The following is a 21,256-nucleotide window of genomic DNA, read 5'->3' as shown; positions in this document are numbered from 1 at the left end:
CTAAGAAACTATTTATGATTTCTCCGGGTAGCATCCCGTGTTATGAAGGAGAAAGGATTATGGATATCGAGGAAGAAGATCAACCATGGTTTTATGATGTCCTGTAATGGATGACTAAGAGGATTTATCTAAATTCAGCTACTAAAGACGACAAAAGAGCTATACAACATTTGGCGTTACAATTTGCAATCTTAGACGGTCAGTTGTGCAAAAGAATGTCAGACAAGGTATTGTTAAGGTGTGTATCAAGGAAAGAAGCTGAAGGGATTATGGAACAGATCCATGCAGGGGTTTGCAGTACCCACATGAACGGAAAAGCACTAGTAAATAAAATCCTCAGATAGGGATCCTTTTGGTCAACCATGGAAAGGGATTGTATTTCTTTTACTAAAAGGTGCTTCGAATGCCAAATTCACGGAGACCTCAGTCACATTCCACCTTCAGAATTACATCCTTCTATTTCGCCATTGCCATTTGCAGCTTGGGGAATAGATATCATTGGCAAAATTTCACCACCTACTTCCAATGGATAAGAATTCATGTGGTGCCGGTGGACTATTTCTCAAGATGGGTTGAAGTAAAATCTTTTAAAAACATCAGTACCAAGCAAATGGTCAAATTCATTGAAAAGAACCTGATCTGCAGATATGGAATCCCCATCATTTAGTGACAGATAATTGAGTTTAGTTCCAAGTAGAAGCAAAGACACTGTTAGAAAAATATGGAATTGAGCATCATAAATCTTCACCGTATCGCCGTAAGCTAATGGGGCAGTGGAAGTCGCAAATAAAAACATCACGAAGATACTAATGAAACTGGTAGAGAATCATCATGATTGGGCAAGCAAGCTACAGTATGCTTTATGGGGCTATAGGACCACTGCCAAATATGAGAATGAGGCAATTCCTTATTCTCTAGTCCCTATAATGGAAGTTGTGTTACCAACGGAAATAGAAGTGTAGTCCTTGTACATAATGATGGAATCTAAGGTTCCAAAATGTCAACGAGTAGAGATCAATATCTGGAATTAGCACTCCGAGATGGAAAGAAGCTTAATGCCTGATTTATGGATCAGTTATATAAAAGGAGAATAGCTAAGCACTTCAACAAGAGAGTTCATCCAAAGCTACTCAGAGTAGGGGGATTTGGTTCTGAAACAGATACGGCCAAACACTCATGACCCGAGGAGGAAGTTCAAGCCTAATTGGGAAGGTCCTTTTTTTATCAAGAAAATGTTTTCCAAAGGTGCAATGAATTTATCAGACATGGAAGGCAATGAATTTACTGAACCAGTCAATGTAGATAGATTGAAGAAATTTTATGTATGACTTGAAATATTTATGGGAAAGCCCAATTAATAAATTCACATTTTGTATTCTTATTAATTTAAAGCTTGTTGTGATAAGTTTATGTTGATATGCAAATGATGTGAATTTACAATAACGAAATAGAATAATAGGAAACATGTGAAGCATTTCCAAGCAAAAAGACATTTCATAATAAGTGCATACATACATATAATTGCACTATCAATAATTGTTTAGTACATTTCATTAGAAAGCAAGATAAGAGTATCTACATGCCAAGTCCTAACAGAAATCTAGTAGTTAACAAATCATTCGACTCCGAATCAACACCGACTCTAGAATAAGCTTGCAGCCACAAGCGGTACAAGTCTGAAGAAGAGAGGTATCAGCAACATCAGAATGGGTACTATCGTGCGACTATGCCAGGTGGAAATAAAGCAAAACAGAAATCACTGAGTAATAAGGTCGCCCTCAAACTGAGTGTAGTCAGGAATAGCCTAATGATGACCATATTGCTTAGTTACATGGTTGGGAAATAAGCCACTGCCATGATCAACCCACACAAGGGCACACAGAGCATGTAAGAAGAAACTATTACTCGCTCTATATACCACTAGGGGTAAGTCCATCTGACTCTCTCGGCAGTAAGATACTGAAAGATAACGCTAGTCCTCAACAGTTTCGGTAATCAAATGACAGTGGCATTGGACATAGACTTGCGGTCTATAATCGAGAATCAAATAGTCCGATGGTGGATCCATCACCTACAGCTTCTCATAAGCCCACAACTGCAAATGCATCCAAAAAAAAAGCTCGTTAAGTCGAAAACCCTTAAGGATTGCTTAAGCAAAAGTTAGAGCATATATATATATATATAAACGGGCTCCCCATCAGAATGGACATAGATTTGCGATCTATAATCGAGAATCAAATGGTCCGATGGTGGATCCATCACCTACAGCTTCTCATAAGCCCACAACTGCAAATGCATCTAAAAAAAAAAAAAAAAAAGCTCGTTAAGTCGAAAACCCTTAAGGGTTGATTAAGCAAAAGTTAGAGCATATCTATATATATATATATATATATATATATATATATATAGAAATGAGCTCCCCAAAGGAACCAAGTATCAAGCTAAAGTCCCGAGCATGCTCTCCCAGCCAACTAAAAGTCTCAGCCAAAATAAATGGAAAAGGCATGCGTCGCCCAGCCATCTGCTCAACTATGGGCACCAGCCTAAGGCTGCCATAGCCATTAATACCACTAAGTAGTAAGTACTAACTCAAAATGCAGAAACAGATAAGTGAAGGCCAATACGAGCTGGTACGGTCCACACTCAATGCATGATCTACAAACGGTAGTAGAGGAAAGGCATCAGCTCCAAAGTCATAAGATGCAATCTCATAAGTCGAGAAATCGAAAACAGGCAGAATCAGTGAAGCAGGGTCAATGTCTAACCGGAGCACCATAGGAACTTCTTCGATTATGGGTATTCTCCTAAAAATAATGCTGAATTCTTCAAACAATGGACAGATCTCAAAGTCGTTGTGGTGAAATAAGTTGTCTGAAGGATCAAAATGATAAATAAACCATTGCAGCAATCCAAGTTGAACTCGAATGTTCCAATAGTAGATCAACCCGTTGAGTTTGAAAGGAGATAATAAATCCTAATCCTCATGGCTAAAACTGCAGAACAATGCTTCAAAAGCGAGCACTAAGGACCGATCCATGAAGAATGAATAAATGAGAAGTTTGGGGAACTTTTTGAGTGAGCTTTGTCTAGAAAGAGGAAAATAAGCTTTCTCTCTGTATACATTCATAGACATTAGTAATTGCATTTCATGCATACATGGCATGTGCACTGCGTATTTTCTTTGTGTTGTTATTTTTATACTTACAGATACATGCTCGTCAGGGAGCCTCACCATTACTAACTTGAGGCGCTCTGCTTCATACAATTGGCACACCTCATTATAATCGGCAATAATCACCTACAGTAAAAGACAGGGGCAACTAGTAGGAGGGTGAAATAATAAAAGAAGAGTTATCAGCATAAAGAGCATATAATACTCACATGGTGAAGCCCGAAGGAGACACCTAGTATGGGCTCACGAGATGGGTCTCTAGCATGCATTGTGTTGGCTGCCCTGTGCGCTCCAAATGAAAGAGAAGGAAGTGCCGGGTCCGTGCTCTGGCTTGTGCTTGCCACGCTGCTGCAACCACAAGGATAAAGCACAGTCGGTGAATAAGAAGAAAAGACACTAGGGCAAAGCCAGGAACGAAATAAAAGGGGATTAAACTCACCTGAGTTGGGCATCGCCCTGTCCTCGGTCAAGCTCCTCCACCTTGACAAAAGGATCAAACTTGGTTGGTGGAGGGACATGGACAAGAGCTGGGTCCTCACAAAAATCGCATAAGCACCAGGCACAAAAGCGGCCAAGTGATCTGCGAGAAACCAATTCCCTCCGCGAAGCAGCAATGTCCTGTTCAAGCCGAATGGATCTGGTGGATAGCATATAATAAGGCACATCGTGAGGTATTCTCCTTCGGTCTGGGCCAAACTCCCACTCATACACCCTTTCCCTGAGGTAGTACATATTGTAAAATAAACCAGGGAGGAGAAGCCTTCTATGCTAGTACCCGATTGTCACCTGGATGAAATCGGGATATGCAACCACCTCCCCCATGGGTACCTCTCTATCTGCAAAGTTATAAAAAAGAGAAGAAAAAAGAAAAAAGAGAAAAGAGAAAATAAAAAGAAAAGAATCAAAAACAAAGAAAAAGAAAAGAAAAGAAAGAAAAACAAAAGTAGTGAGAGATAACAACTTACCTGGTCCCAGGTAAGACTGTTCAGTAGCTGCCGGAACATTCAGACATTGAGGTAGTATGAGCATACCTCCGGCCAAACCTCCATGCTCAACCCCAAGGAAAAGACCTCGCATTGATATCAATGTCAAAGACATACAGGCTTCGAATGGGTAGGACTCGATGCTCACAAGGCCAAATCTGTATAAAAAATGAAGCAGAAATCAATGAATAAGTGAAATAATAATACTAAAACAGAAAAGAACAAAAAGCATCAAAGCAGATGTGATTTTGTACCTCAATAACACGCTGGTAGCCGACCTTCAGGTGCGTTCCACGGACGCATAGTAGCTCCCCAGTTAAATTGCCTCATCACATCCAAGTCCTGAAGGGGAGGCACCAGTGCTAAATCCGCGTTGTTACCATGGTTAGTAAATAAGGTAGTTGACAGCATATAGAAGAGGTAGGCCCGTGCAACCACATCCAACTCCTCCACGCACTCTCAAGACATCTTCTTATAACGAGAAATAATGCTCTCATAACACACCCTCTTATCGGTGATGGTGGGCTCCATCCCAATAGCAGCTCGGAGACTCGCCCACAAACCCGAACAGTCCAAAGTCCTCAACTAATCATAAAAAATAACTGACTGCCCTCCGAAAGGAAGCCTAGTGATGGCAGCAAAGTTGACTGGCATAATAGTCATATCGTCGAACGATAGATGGAAAGTGTGGGTAACATCCATCCACTACTCCATCAACACCAAAATACTAGAGGACAGGGTCCGCCCCTACACCTGGGGAAGAGTATCGACAAAATAGCCAAAGCCCGCCTCTCGGGTACGATCCTAGACCCGCACAGGTAGCCGGTTGAACCACTCGCAGCCGCATAGGCATTGCCACCAGATTTCCCACACTTCGTGCTCTTCTACAAAATAAATCACTATAAGTATACTAATAAAGTGCAAAGGCACATGTATTTCATGTTTTGATGTAGGTAAGCAAGAAAAACGACGAAAAATGACAAATATAGATGTTTCATAGTACTATGGTGCAAGCCACTAAGTAGTGGTGCAAGCCACTGCTCAAGTGGCGTGCACCACTAGTGCTCTGGAGTACGCCATAAAGCTACAGCACAGCCAAACAGATAAGAAAGCGGCACACTCCATAGCCCAAAAATGCCCATAAACGCCCAAAAGGTAAATTTCAACCTAGTTTTTTATTTCTAATCTAATATTTGCATGTTTCTAGTCTTATAATACAGAAAATGTAAGAAAAAAGTTCTAAAATACCTCAGATGTGCCCCAGCAAAGGTAGCTGGGCAAATCATTCCATAAGATGATCGTAGTTCTTGCGTCTAGAATAAATTCCCATAATTTCATTCCATGGCTCATGGGTTGAGACACGAGATCGATCACAGCATCACCGGGAAGCTAGTCCACAACGTGCTCAACAGCCATGAGTTTTAGTTGCAAAAGGAGGAAAAGAGAGAACTTGCACGGAAAGTTGGTTGTTTAGGTTCAAAGTGACAAATGAATGTCACTTGCACCTTTTATAAAGGCTAATGGGCCTATAGGCCTAACTTCTGCCTTTGAGCCCAGTTTGGCCCAAAGGTCCATTAGTTGTGACCAGCTCTCATACTTAATGGATCGCATCAAAGCCCTTTTGCTACCTAATACCAAAGGCGCCGAAGAAAGCTTGTGGATGAAGTCCCGAGCGAAATGATCGATAGGTTGACTTGAGTGGTCTCTCCTCCGATAACCCATCAATAACTAGCCGCCTAAGAAGGGGCAACACACCGTTGGCCACAAGTAAGTCGCCTTGTTTTGCATGGCACAACATGATCTTTAATAAATTCACACAAAAAAAACACAAAAACACATAAATTCACATGAACAAACACAAATTCACGCAAAAACACACAAAAACACATAAATTCATATGAAAACACATAAATTCACGCATTTTTATGAAAAATTACGCTCACAAGTGCATGCTTTTCTGGGCCTAAATACGAAATTCTTAACTCTAACCATCGGCCTAAGGCCTATTTTCCTATCAGAAAATTTATTTTCGCCAAGTACCTCCCAAAGTGGAGCATTTTAGAACTGAAGCCCTCCTAAGTGCTGCACCTAAGTCGTCCCATGTGGTTCACCAAAGCCATCCCAAGTGGCGCATCCAAAGCCCTTCAAAGAAGATACCGTCCAAAGGCCAACCTCCCACAGTGGAGCATTTCAGACTTTAAGCCGCTGTTAGGCACACAGCACTTTATCAAAGTCACCGTTTCGCACATAGCATTTTATCAAAGCCGTCGTTTAGCGCAGACAGTCGCAAAAGCCGCCAATAACTACCATGGCGCATCTCCTTCGCTCTTCACCGTTCAAAGGACAACCTCCCATAGTGGAGCATTCTAGACTTTAAGCCGTCGTTCGGCGCTCAACACTTTATCAAAGCCGCCGTTTGGCGCATACAGTCACAGAAGCTACCAACAACTACCATGGCACATCTCCTCCCCTCTTCACAATCCAAAGGACAACCTCTCATACTGGAGCATTTCAGACTTTAAGTTGTCGTTTGGTGCACAGCACTTTATCAAAGCCATTGTTTAGCACATAGCATTTCACGAAAGTTGCCGTTTGCCACAGACAGTTACAAAAGCCACCCACAACCACCACGGCGCATCTCCTCCGCTCTTCCCCGTCCAAAGGACAACCACCCACAGTGGAGCATTTCAAACTTTAAGCTGTCGTTTGGCGCACAGCACTTTATCAAAGCCGTTGTTTGGCGCAAAACATTTTATCAAATTCACTATTTGGCACAGATAGCTGCAGAAGTTGCCAACAATATCATGACGTAATTCGTCTGCCCAACAATTGCCAACTGGCAACTTACATCAATAAAGCTGCCAAAATGGCGCACTTCATCCATCCAAGTCATTCAAAGAACACAAATCAGGTAAATATTTCTTACTTCCGTGTCTACTTTACACTTTTATGACATCTTGCTAAAAAAGTTAAATATCATCAAAGTGGGGGCAAACTGTAGACGCTCAAATTTTGCCCCTAAAAGTTCAATGATGATAAACCATTTTTTACATAAGTTTGGATAGGGATTATACATGTGTTTAACCATTTTTACTTTTTTGGGTTACCGAGAGTTTCGCAAAGAAATTGGGCTTGAAAAGTACGTCGGCGTGCACCACCTCGATTTGTATGCCACCCGATCGGATTCGGTAAAAATAGGTCCGACCCTGTTACAAGGCTCACCAGTGGCATTTCGCCATGTCAACCCTAAAATGGGGCCACCCACCTCCATTTGCCTATAAATGGGCATTGAAGGTGTGTTTAGAGGGTGGATTTTGGAGACATTTAAGGAAAACTATTGATTTTTGAAAACTCAACCTGGAAATTAAAGGAAGCCTATGTTTCCATTTGTTCTAAGGTAGTGACTCATTGATCTTTAATCAAAAAACCCTTAAGTATCTATTAGAATTCCCAAAAACACATCTATTCAGTCTCAATCTCGGATCATTGGATCAAGAACCTAACATTTGGGTCTCTTCATCCTTCTTTTGCACAAAACTTTGAGTAAATCTTAAAAAAGGTAATACCTAAGAGCCTTTAACTCATTTCTCCATCTTTTTCTCTTTCTTTTTTGGTGTTTAAGCACCTATCTTGAGTCTGGTTATGAGGGAAATCTGGGATCAACCAAGGGGAGTCTTCTGTGCCTCTATGACACACGACCAAAGTTAATGGCGCAAGCCACTCCGTGTGGCGTGTGCCACAAGCTTGTGGCTCGCACCACTTCAACCCAGAATCCCATGTTTGACTCTGTTCTTGCCTGAAGCCTTCCTGATCTGGGAAGGGCCTTGCGCCACTACGTGGGGTGCATGCCACACTTATGTGGCGTACGCCACTGCCCCTGTGGAGTTAGGCCCTTTATTTCAGAGGTTCAGAATGTAAACAATCAATAAAACGGCCCCAATATGGAGATCTAGTGGCAAAGCTCCAACCTTAAGTGGTTTGGAATGCATTTTTATCCATAAATGGATCAAATATACAATAATTAACAAGATTGAGAGTAATGATTGGTGTATTTGTTCATTATTCATGATGAAAATCAAGGCCATGAACTTAAGTCTTATTCAATCCTTTAGATTCTTGCCTTTTAATTACTATCCTTTACTTTTCAAGCACTTTATTATTCCGTCTCTTAAATTTATGCATCTTAACTTAATATATTATGATTATTATTGTATTATTGTATTATTGTAATTAGAACATGCATCATTTGATCATTTGTGAATGAATGAAAGTTTAGTGTTAGTGGATGTATGATTTTAATCCTGTAAATGATGTTTATGTTGTGATTATATTGTATGGATGTTGTTATTTTGTTTTGATGTTATACGGCAAAGTGTAAGAGATCTTAATGGGTCTCATTTGTTGCTTATTTGTAATAATTATGGGTTTGAAAATTTTAGAAGGCATTGGGTAGAATGTACTATAGAAGTGATATGTATTCTTTTCTCCTCACCTCCCTTCTTTTGGATGTTTAATTTTAAGTTCCATTAAAATGCTCAATTGACATGTTTTCCAAAATTGCATCAAAACTATTTTACATCTCATTTTTAGTTAATTGTGTTATTTAGTGAATTATGAATTGTTGGACAATTAAGAGGCCGGTTTAACCGGGCAATATAGGTGCCTAACATCTTTCCTTATCGTACCTAACTCTCGGACCCTGTCTCTGGTTTAAAACCATATTAGTCGATTCCAAAGAATTGACTAATTTGAGAATTTTTCCTAATAAAGACTAATTTGAGAATTTTTCCTAATAAAGGTGGCGACTCTAAAAATAAAACTCTTACTAAAGGAAGAGAACCTTTTTTCGAGGATTAATGAACACGTTAAATAAAGAAAACTGATTTATTAAAATCAACCAAGCCTATTCGATTCGATTCTTTTCAGGAAAATCAAAACAAAAAACGATAACCTCACCTCTAACTTTTGTAACCTATAATTTATTATTTTTCAATAATGCTTTAATGCCTATTAACATATCTATGCAGATATTACTAATATATAATGTGGCTTTATATGTTTTATCCAGATTATATTTCTGATTTTCATCGATTAGGAATCAAATAAATATTTTATTATTATCAATAATAAATTTTTTTTAAGTATATGACATTTAACTATAATGAAAATTCTTGTTTCAAAAAAAAAACTAAAATGAAAATTCTTAAAAAAAAATTATATTAGAAGTTCAATATATTCTTTCTTGTTGTAATAATAAATTTTTAAATATTAAGTAGAAAATCAATATAATTAATCAAACTAATAATTTCTTAAGGATAATAACTTTATCAAATTTAATCATTTCTGTTAATCATAATTCTTATGTATATATCATAGTTTTGAAACCGGAAGACCGGCCGATTTGACTAGGAAACGGATTGTGGTCCGGTCCGGATTGTATAGGAAAATCGAATGTTCAAAAATCATCTTGAACCGATAAAAACTGGCTAAAACCAATGAACTAAACCGATTTTTCAATTTCTAAATTATTCCAGAAAATGTGGGCTTTTTTAAAAATTTAGGCCTCTTAAAATTGGGCCTATTGATTTTTATATTTTTGTGCCTCTTTATTTCTATACCCAAATTCCTAATATGTTAATTAAATGAAAATTAATAATATATTTCATGGTAATTAATTAATTTTTTAATTTAAAATTTATTCATATTTTATTTTTTTTTAGTGATTTAGCAATTTTTATTCTTTTTGTAAAAATCAAATTTGAAAATATTTTTTATTTGAGTTCAAAATTTTTTTTAACCTATATTTTTAATTTCATTAAATAAATATATTTAAAAATATTATAGATAAAAATTCGGTTGAACAGTATTAAACCCAGTCAAATATTCCGGTTCAGTAAACTCCTCTCTTCATCAGTTCACTGAGCGGTCCGGTTCTTAGAACATACACATATATGGTTTTTTTTTTTTTTTTTTTTTTTTTTTTGAAATATATATATGGTGTTAATTCTTAGCTAGACGGTAAGCTTCCTATAATTATAGTTCCACGTGCTATAGAGGCAAAACACATGTTTTCTTCAAACACGTTGTTGATGTCATGTCCAAATGTTGTCATCGTTGTATTGTCTATTTTACCATATGTTTTGAAGAGAACTGTACATACTATCCTATCACACTACATATACATTATGTTATACAACTGTCTAACAGTGGCCCACGACAATTGTAGAATATGTGTCGTGCTGTGGAACGAGTCGCGCCAGCTATCAGTGCTCTTGAGAGATTCAAGAATAGGAATATAATACAAGAATAGGTAATATAATTTAGCTTATTATTAGCAACTGAGCCACATGTAGTTGACGAGGTGCGCATGCACCCACTGACTTTGAAAATTTTTTCCAATCAACTATTGATATATTTATAAAATGAACCTCTACAATGTTATATTTATAATTTGTGAATCCCCTCAAATTAATTAAATTAGTTTGAGTGCGTTTTTAAATGCATAAAAGTTGAGTTGATATTTCTATAAGACAAGAGTAAATTGAAACCGAGAAGCATATTGTTTATTAATTATTATACTAACTAATTAAGTTAGCATTAGTTTTACTTGTGCCACGTCGACTATTGAGAGAACATTTTCTACAATAGAGATTGTGAAGAATCGTCTGTGTAATCAAATATAATGATTATTTAATCATTTATATAGAAAGAGATGTATTTAATGCATTAATAATAAACTAATTATTCAGCGGCTTCAAAATATGAAATTATGTGAAGGAAAAATATATTTTTTTTTAAAAAAAAATCATATAATTGTTTTATGTATTATGAATGGAAGTGGTAGATTTTTATTATATAATTCAAATTATTTTTAAATTTCTTAATACTAAAAGACATATATACTATACATAAATATCCTCCCTGACTCCAAGGTCTTAGCTCCGCCATTGGTTGTGGTCCTTTTCGTACCAATTTATTTAACGTCAGATTCAACCAACCTACTTTCAAATTTTATGTCATATATCAGTTAATATTGCGAGAACATAAAATAAAGTTGCATTTTTCTGTAGTAAAATCCTTAACTAATTGTTAAAAAACCACTTTAAAGTAGGCTCCAGAGTTCAAATATCATTAATAACTATTCTCTTTCACCTATCCACAAAAACTACTCCAGCTAAACTAAACTACTTTTTTCATTTTCATTTTACCTAGGTTGCTATTGTAATGACAAGGAGAACATGGTGATATTGATGTTCATGGTGATGATCTGTACTATATATAAATGTAGGAATAGAGAGATAATGGAATTTCTGATAGCGTTCTTGATGAAATTTATGATATCCTAAAATAACCTTAGTCTTAGTAAATTAAAAAATTATAATATATTATTTAATTAGATATATTTATAAAAATTATTTTTTAAGTCAATCATATATGATCTGTTTGTCTTTTTATTTATGTGAGGAGTGAGAGATCTTAAGTTCAAGTCTTTTCGATCACAAGTGTTTTCACCAATTTGGTGAGCGGAGGGTTATTTCTTGTTAAATAGCCCTAGTGTTGTTTCGATTTATCAGGCCTCCTAATGAATAAAAAATTATTTTTTAAATAAATGCATATAGATAATTAGACATTTTAAAATCTTTAAGTTTTATCTTTGTTAAATTTATTTTTAATAAATATATATGAAAATGAGACATTTGAAAATTATTTTGTATTTTATTTATTAAATATTTAATTCTTTTAGGATATATATATATAAAAAAGAAAGAAAATATATTCGTTTTATTAATATTGTTTTTTTCGTTTGTATGATTTGATTGGATATATTTTTTAAAAATAAATTTTCAAATAAAATATTAATATTTTATTTAGAAAAGAGATAAAAAAAGAAAAAAGTATATTATTTTTATTAATATTTTTTCTTTATATTTGTAAGATTTGATTGCATATATTTAAAAAATAAATAATTTTTCAAATAGAATTTACATAATTATATCTAGATGGTAAACAGTTGAAAATTTTAACTTAAAAAAAAATATAATATTTTATTGATATATGTATATATTTATATATATTCAAATGTTTTTTTTTTTTGTTTGATAGGTGAGTTTTGAAAGAGTTTTATTCTTAATAATAATTTTTTATTTTCTTTTAATTATTGAATAATTTGTAACTACTATTTTTTTAATTTAGTAAGAGATTTATATCTCTCTTGCAATAAATAGATGATCTATTAATGATTAAACATTTTTAATTTTTTTTATTTTTCTCTCATTTCCTGAATCTGTTTGATTTAAAAGAAAATAATATTTAGGGAACTAGAAAAAAACTAGAACTATATATTTCTATTTGGGTCATTTTTTGGGGTTTTAAGAAATTGTGTGTATGTGCATATATTCATTTCTCTATATACTGGATACGTAATACTAATATTATAGTCAAAGTGATTTCCATTATTAATTCAGATCATCTTCTCATTTCTTTTCTTTTAACTATCACAAAAAAAAAAATAATTTATTATTATTTTTTATTATAATTGTATATAAATATTGATTTGAGATTGACGGCAGAAGATTAGAGATTAAACGATGAATTGATTTTCTTTTTAGGCACCTACTAGAATTTTAAAAGGCACCTACTAGAATTTTAAAATTCTACATTTATAAATTAAGAACTAAAGGATTAGACGTTTAAGGATTAGATTGAACTTTATTCTAATACCACTCCATTATATAAAATTAGAATTAAGTATTTAAGTTGCAATGGAAATATTTTGTACGGCAAAGTATAATATAAATTAACCATTGTATTTATTTTAATCTAAACAAAACTTATGCTTTAATATTATATAGATAAAAAAATGAGTATACAACGAATATAGTCAACATGTAACACTCGTCATACAAAAGATAGATTAGTAAGAGTATAAGAGGGAAAATATATAAGGTAATTATAAATTTAGTATTCTAACTTTTCAATTTCCATTTCTATCAGGTGAAATATCTACAGCAAACCCTTCTTTTGAGCATAAAGGACTTATCAATTCAATGCTCTCAAGACGTCAAGTACAAGATTTTACATTTGAAACACAAACATGTTCCTTGCTCCATCATTTTGGCCCATTCTTGAAGATTACACTAGGCGGCATAGAACTTCACAGAGTTCAGTTCCACAAAAAGGCTAGCCTGAGGATGCAATCCAGCTTCTTTCAAGGATAAAGAAACTTTTTCTGAACCATACACAACGCGTGGAAAAGTCGAGACAAGTCTGTAATTACCAACCTGTAAGATGTCCAAGGACTCAACATAGTCATACAGGGACTGGATATTGGCAGTACTGTAAAACCTTCTTTCTTTGCGTTCTCCCATTGGGAAGCGAATCAAAACCTAATGAATGAAGAATTTTCCAATTGATAGATTAGTTTCCAAAGATTTATATACATTCAACCATGGGACAACATGGTATCAGGGATGCACAGTGAAGTACATCTGCATGCAATTGATATATGAGGCTTTTGCGGTTACCTCGAGTTAAAATAAAACAAAATAAAGACAAATAGAAGGATTGTATATATTGTGAATAGGGGGAAACTCTCTTTGTTAAAAATACTGATGGGCCAAAAAGGCAATGCAGTAAAAAACAGAGCTAAATGCATTGGAAAACAATAATAAGAGATCATATAAGAAGGGGAAAAAAATAATTTAGGGGTATTTACTTGTGTAATGTCAGGTCCCTTTTCAGGTTCTGCACCAAGTAACAGAGCTCCCTCCTGCCACATTCTAGCCAATGCAGCCTCCTCTGAAGTGTTGCTCTTTTCTCCATCTTGAGCCTCTTCTCTCCCCTCAAGCTTCCTCTCTGCTTCAGCAGTTTCGTTCTCCAAACATTCTTGCTTTTCCACAAAACTGTGCACTGTGCTCTCCAGGGTCTCTCCATCCTCCTTGTCATTCCTCTCAGCTTCAGTAGCTTTTCCTTCCAAAATGTCTTGCTCTTCTGTAGCCTCATGTGCTCTTCTCTCCTCAGTCCCTTCCTCCTCCTCGCTTTTCCTCTTTGTTTCAGTAGCAGCCTCCTCCACTATTTCTTTTTCTTCTCTCCTTTGCTGTTCCCAAGTCCAATGTGCCAAGGAGCGAAAACATGGAAGTAAGCACTAAAAGAATGATAAAAACAAAGAGAGAAGAAACAATGGACAACAATCAACGACATGGTGCATTGTAAACATCTTTATCAACAGGGAAAAGTTAGGAGGCAATATCATATCTGGTATATAGTAATCAAACACAACACGGATAAAATAACTTAAAGACATCCTACTTGATTGGCGTTATATATTGCTCCGAGAGTAGCATCTTGCTTCCCTAAGGAAAATCTTTCTACCACTTTACGCCTTGCTGCAATAAGAGCACATGCATTTCCTTCAAGCTCTTCCTGTAGTAGCATGAGCATTTCTTCAGGAGATTTTGCACCCTCAACCTGCAGAGCAAGAGAAAGATGAAATAATCAAGTTATTTTTACATCCTTGTGTATAAAAAGGCTAAGTTACCGAATTCATCTATCTTACAAATGCCCCTGGAACCAGTAAACTAAAACTAACCACCATATCATTCTAGTTATTAGTAGTTATTACAAACAACGGCATTGGCAATTCAAACATATATCTAGTGTTGCATAGTGCAGTTAAAAAGATTTAAGCTCAAACTAAAGTAATTCTATATAAAAGCGTTAGATGATTATGAACACAGGCAAGGAAAATTCAATAGTGAAAAACAAATCACATGTAATATTCACGGTTATCACTTCTTAATGCAATCAGATTGCAAATGTCAAATTCCCTCTGTGAATATCTTAAAAACTTCTTGTACTGGTTGTTTCAGAATAATTGTTCCTTTTCAGAAGGATGATCAGCACTTGAAGTGCAGGTAATTTATCGAAAATTATATATACGGTAAGCAATTAAGTACTTACTTGCAGGGAAACAACCACCAAGAACAATAACTGAAGTGTATTGGATTTTGAAAGGAGATGAACAAAATAAAACAAGAAAAACTCTCTTTTTCTTCTTCATTTTGTCGATATAAATTTCTTACAAAAATCATCTCCAACTCTCTCTTTTTCTACTCTTTGTACCTTCTACATTTCTACATCTCTCTCTCTCTCTCTCTCTCTCTCTCTTTGCAGACTTCCAGTACCATTGCTGCATTTATATAGTTTATACAGAACTGATTAAGGGATGAAATTAAGGGAAAAACGGAAAATTAAAAGGGACGAATTTCTAAATATGCAAAGTTGTTTAGAAGCCCAATAGCTGATTAACTGCAGTTTCAATTTTAAAGTTGTAACTTAAAACTGTTGACTTCTTCTTTTAGGATGATTTTAGTGACATGTAGATAAGCACTATAATTCAAGTTAAAACCCGAAGGTGCTGAAAATCTTAAAAGCTTAACAAGTACCTTATATCAATTGACTCCATAAACACAATACTTAACCCATAAACAGCAATTTTAAGGATGGATCATCTGATTACAACGAAGATCAAAACAGAATGGCTTAATTTTCTAGGTGAAAAGGGATGTCGGAGACGATTCATAGTGTGAAAAATTGAATTTATAAATAATAAAGATAAAAAACCATTACAATCATTACCCGTTGAAGCACAGCCATTGTATTGTCTGGTCCAGCCACAACCACAGCACAAAAAGGAAATCGTGTAGCTTTCAACCTAATACCTGCTTTGAACCCTTCATTAGTTCTAATGCTCTCTCCCCACGCCACGAAATTCTCATTCACAAATGCACTAAAATTCTCCGAGCAAAGAGTTCTCCTGCAGAAACCCGGTGTATCCGGATGATCCGGCGAGTGTAAGTACACGAACAACAGCTTATACGCATTCCTCGACTTCCAAATCGCATCCACGAAATCCGTCGCTGTAAATTTCGGCCTTTTGGAACCGTATTCACGCTGAAACGCCGATACAAAATCCAACACCTCCCTTTCCTCCGCCCTTAAGTGACCATTCAGTCCTAGACTTGATACCAGCCGGAAGATTCCGAGAGCATAAGACAAAATGATACCACCAATTCCAACCGCACAGGAGATAAGCCTGAAACTCTTTAAAGCGATAGAAATTGGTAGCTGTAACAGTTCCCGGGCTAAACCTGAAGGGGCTGATGATTTTTCAGCTGCAGGCATCGAGGATCTGTATACAAAAATCAGGATCTTGCAGGGTTCTTGTTCAAAATTAATTTTTTTCGAAGAGACAATTCCATAGCGTCGTGTTCTTTGTCAACTCCATCAATGATTAGTATTTTATTCTTTTAAGTTGTTCTCTCAGAGACTTGGACAAATTATTGAAGAAGGGGGAGTTTTTTTTCAAATCAAATATTTATTAATTCAACTAATTTTATTGTTGAAGCTAAACCATACAATATTATTTTGTGTTCAAGTGGAAATTCATAAAACTTGGTCAAAATTAGTGAGGGTCAAATGCATAATTTCCACCGTGTATATTTTTAAAAAAATCTTGTGACCATTATACTTTGTAGAGACCTATTAGATACCACTATTTTCACTTTTTTATATATTTAATAAATACTTTGCCACACTGGAAGTAGTGAAACCGTATTGACACCTAGAAAATGTTTACTAACAACAGCTCTAATACTATTCAACATTTTCTCCACTAACAGTACGATGCTCGTTTTCATTTGGCACACATAGTCCTACAACTTGTTCACTTGTAGGAAATATTATCTCCTCGTCACTAACATGCAATCCATCTACACTATCCATGGCATTAATATTTATAATTATATTTGATCCAGTATCTAGTTTCTCTCGCTCGTATGAAGGGAGCTCAAGATTTATATCTATGAAAAAATCTATCCAAAAGAGAAAATCATATTACTATGCACCTAAAATTTGAAAGAAATTTGAAATAGTAATTACTAAGTCTAAGAATGCAGTACATTGAGAAGCAAATTTAAGTAGCTGCTCATCTATAATAAGGATGCTTGATATAACAACATATATTGTGTGATTAGATTAGTTTATAATTTCATGAAGGCCAAGTACAAAGCGAGGCCGTTGTATTTGTGTCAAATCTGTAACAGAGTATTGCTGATATGGACATCGAATTATTTCTCGGTCATTTCTAAAGATGGCCTCTAAATGCATTTGACCTGTCATAAAAATAATTATTGTTGACACAATGCTAAAAATTAATTTTGAAAAATAGAGTCTACAGTACAAAGGAAACAAGATAACTCTAACAAACAAAAAGAATCAAATTTGAATTTGGTTGGAAAACAGAGTCCACAATACAAAGGGAACAAGATAATTCTAACAAACAAAAAGAAATAAAATTGAATTTGAAAGGCAAAAAGAAAACAAAGTACATAAACATAGTCTAGCGTGTCAATTTCCTAGCAAGACTAATCCAAAGCCAAATATTTTAGATTCTCATGCATGGTTTTTCTAGATTTTTTTATGATATAGAACCAAGGTCTTCTACATTCTCATTGCTTGAAGTTGAGGATGAGTAACAATATAAGAGGGAGCGAAGAGAAGGAGAAGAAAAAAATAGATGAAAATAAATCCCGATTTATTATAGGGTTAAGAAAGGTGAAGCTATCACGAGTTATGAAACAACGAGAGTAAAGAGTAGAAGAAGGAAGAGAAGATGTCGATGCGGCTTGTACTGCACTAGGCACTTATGACATGTTATTAGCTTTTTTTTCCACATCATTCTGTTTGCATTGCTCACGCTTGGTTTATCCAGGTGAGGTACTTACTAGATAAAAAAAAAAAAAAAAAAAAAAAAAAAAAAAAAAAAAATGTACTTAATAGATCTTCCGCAAAGTATAAGGGGCCAAAGTTTTTTTTTTTTTGGAAAAGCAAAAGGTCTAAAATGTGCATTTGGCCAATTAGTTAGTAAGGAATATAATTAATATATCTATTTATATTATATATAAATGTGAAAATGAGAGAATAATGAGATTTTCGATAATATTCTTATGAACTTCAGAATATGCTAAAATAACTTTAGTCATGGGCAATTAGAAAATTACATTTTATAGTTGATTTAATATATTTATAGCAGATTATTTTTAAATAAAGACATAGAGATAATTAAGCATTTCAAGATTTTAAGTTTTATCTTTTTTAAATTTATTTTAATATATATATATGATAAGGGGACATTTAAATTTTATATTTTATTTTTTAAATATTTGATTCTATTTTAATTATAATTTAAAATATCTTATTTCGGAGAGAGAAAAAAGTATATTGTTTTTGTTAATATTATTTTTTTCTTTATATTTGTATGATTTTGATTAAATATATTTTTTTAAATAAATTTTCCAATACAACATACATAATATTTTATTTAGGAGAGAGATAAAAAAAGAAAAAAGTATATTATTTTTGTTAATATTTTTCCTTTATATTTGTATGATTTGATTGGATATATTTTTAATTTTAAGTTTTATATTTTTTAAATTTGTTTTTAATAAATTTATATGATAAGGAGACATTTAAAATTTTTATATTTTATTTTTTAAATATTTTATTCTATTTTAATTATAATTTAAAATTTTTTATTTCAGCAAAAATAAAAGAATATATTCTTTTTATTAATAATCTTTTTTCTTTATATTTGTATGATTTTGATTGGATATTTTTTTAAAATAAAATTTCAAATATAATAGACACAATATTTTATTTAGGAGAGAGATAAAAAAGAAAAAATATATTATTTTTATTAATATTTTTTCTTTATATTTGCATGATTTGATTGGATATATTTTTTTAAAAAATAAATTTTCAAATAGAATACATTAATTAAATCTTTCAAATTTTTAAATTTTTACTTTCCAAAATTTATTTTAAATAAAATGAACATATATTTGTGGGATTGGAGATTAGTTTAAAATTTTAATTTTAAAAATATATAATATTTTATTTATATATTTATATATCTACTAGTCTTTTCTGTGATGTGCATTGCATATTGACAATGCTCATTATATTTCATTTTTTGTACTCTTTTAATTTTTTATCTATTTAATATTAAATCATAAGTTTTTATTTATATTAAAATAAATAAAATTGGTTAATTTGTATTAAACTTCACCGCATAAGCTACTTGCAATGTTATTTCGTATATACTTGATTCTATTTTTATATAATGAAGTGGTATCAAAATAAAGTTTAATCCAATCTCTACACCTAATTCTTTAGTCTCTAATTTATAAATGCAGATTCTTAAAATATTAATGGGTGTCTAAAAAGAAATCAAGTCATCACTCAATCCCCAACCCCGTGCCCTCAATCCCAAATTAATATCTATATACAACTATAATGAAAAATAATGAAAAATAATTTTTTACTAGTAAATAAAAGAAAAGAAATGAGAAGATAATCTGAATTGATAATGGTAATCATTTTGGCTAGAGTGATAGTATTACTTATCCAATGCATTAGAGAAAAGAATATATGAATATACAAACAAATTCTTGAATTCAAAAAATGACCCAAAACAGAAATATATAGTTCTATTTTTTTTTTTCAATTTCATAAACGTCATTTTCTTTCAAGTCAAACTGATTTAGGATATAAAAGAAAAAATGTCAAGAAAATTAAAAATGATTAATCATGAGACTATCTATTTATTGTAAGGAAGATATAAATCTCGTACTAAATAAAAGTGATAGTGATTAGAAATTAATTCAATAACGAAAAGAAAAATAAAAAATGAAAAATTGTTATTAAGAATAAAACTCTTTTAAGAATACAACATATAACAAAAATAAATTATGTTAAAAAATTACCAATTTTAATTTCAAAAATCAACTCTTAAAAGATTATAATTTAATGAAATTTGAAATTGATGGAAAAAAAAAGCCAAATTAATAAATGAAAATTACAAAGCGAATCACAAGATCCAATTTTCAAGTATTTTATTTATCTATTGTTCTAAATTACAAATTTAAAATAAATAAATTAATTAATTAAGTAATGAAAAAAAAGATTACATAAAAGAAACATTATATCCTCTTCAACTAAACCCTCAATTTTCTCTATCATCATACACAAACAAATAGAATATATATTTTTTATCTCTCTCATAAATAAAATATTATATATATTTATTTTTTAGAAAATATATTCAATAAAATTATATAAACTAAAAAATAGTATATTTTCTATGTTTTATCTCCCTCCTAAATAAAATTATTTTAACTTATAACCAAAATAGAATCAAATATTTAAAAAATAAAATGTAAAAATTTTTTAAATCTCTTATTATATATATATATATATATATATATATATATATATATATCAAAAAATAAATTTTAAAAAGACAAAAGTTAAAATTTTGAAATTCTTAATTATTTATATGTATTTATTTTAAAAAAATAATTTTTATAAATTATATCAAATCAAATAATAAAATATAATTTTCTAATTAACTATACCAAAGATTATGGTAGAATATTTCAAATTTCATAGATAGATAAACTATCTACAGATATAGAAAAATATTTTTATTGAATTTTATTTTCTATTTTATATCAACAATAGATCTTATATGTATCCTCAATAAATAATAATAAATTATATTTATTTTTTTAAAATAATTATAACCAATCAAATTAAATATTTAATAAAAGTAAAAATAAAATATATTATATTTTTATCATATTTAACATATACCTTATATAGGATAATATAACCAATCAAAATCAAATTACTTTTATTTTTCAACCAATATTATTAAAATCTTAAACATCACTACAAAAAAAACGGCATTTTGCGACAGACCAATCGGTCGCAAAATGCCAAAAAATCGGTCGCTAAATTCAATTAGCGACCGATATTTGTTGGTCGCAAATATGCTCGCAAATCGGTCGCAAATCGTAAATTTAAAATTTTTATTTGTGGTCGCTAATCGGTCGCAAACGGTCGCAAAATTGAAAAAAAATTAAAAAAAAATAAATATTATTATAAAACCATAATTTTTTTGCACCTGTAAAAATTGACATATATATATATATATATATATATCACAAACGCAATTCAAAAATAATATAAAAATATAACA

General features: G+C 32.6%; 1 protein-coding gene across 3 annotated transcripts; it reads right to left on the bottom strand.

Annotated features, from left to right (window-relative positions):
* Nucleotides 1-13,093: 13,093 nt before the first annotated feature.
* LOC105647223 (plant UBX domain-containing protein 10) lies at nucleotides 13,094-16,522 on the bottom strand. 3 transcript variants are annotated; one of them, XM_020684562.3, is made up of 5 exons: nucleotides 15,793-16,522; nucleotides 14,464-14,622; nucleotides 13,871-14,299; nucleotides 13,437-13,541; nucleotides 13,094-13,340 (listed from the first exon to the last, which is right to left on the bottom strand). In XM_020684562.3, exons 1-5 carry the CDS (start codon nucleotides 16,336-16,338, stop codon nucleotides 13,293-13,295), a joined length of 1,287 nt encoding a protein of 428 aa, XP_020540221.1. In that variant the 5' UTR covers nucleotides 16,339-16,522; the 3' UTR covers nucleotides 13,094-13,292. The 3 variants fall into 3 exon arrangements, with proteins under 3 accessions (XP_020540221.1, XP_012088623.1, XP_012088624.1); XM_012233233.4 differs by having other exon boundaries at nucleotides 13,094-13,541; nucleotides 15,793-16,521; XM_012233234.4 differs by having other exon boundaries at nucleotides 13,094-13,541; nucleotides 13,871-14,251; nucleotides 15,793-16,518.
* Between the last annotated feature and the right edge of the window lie 4,734 nt (nucleotides 16,523-21,256).

This window comes from Jatropha curcas, chromosome 5, assembly GCF_041381405.1.
Source record: "Jatropha curcas cultivar XTBG-Jc1 chromosome 5, XTBG_Jcur_1.0, whole genome shotgun sequence".
Classification (NCBI taxonomy): domain Eukaryota; kingdom Viridiplantae; phylum Streptophyta; class Magnoliopsida; order Malpighiales; family Euphorbiaceae; genus Jatropha; species Jatropha curcas.
The sequence above is the reverse complement of the archived record's forward strand: the minus strand, read 5'-3'. Positions and strand labels throughout refer to the sequence as shown.

Excerpts from the sequence above, each read along its gene's own strand:
- LOC105647223 (XM_012233233.4), bottom strand. The coding sequence starts at position 16,338 with ATGCCTGCAGCTGAAAAATCATCAGCCCCTTCAGGTTTAGCCCGGGAA. Across the intron at positions 14,623-15,792 it reads CAATGGCTGTGCTTCAACGG|GTTGAGGGTGCAAAATCTCC; the intron begins GTAATGATTGTA and ends CTTGCTCTGCAG. Across the intron at positions 13,542-13,870 it reads AGGGACCTGACATTACACAA|GTTTTGATTCGCTTCCCAAT; the intron begins GTAAATACCCCT and ends TTCATTCATTAG.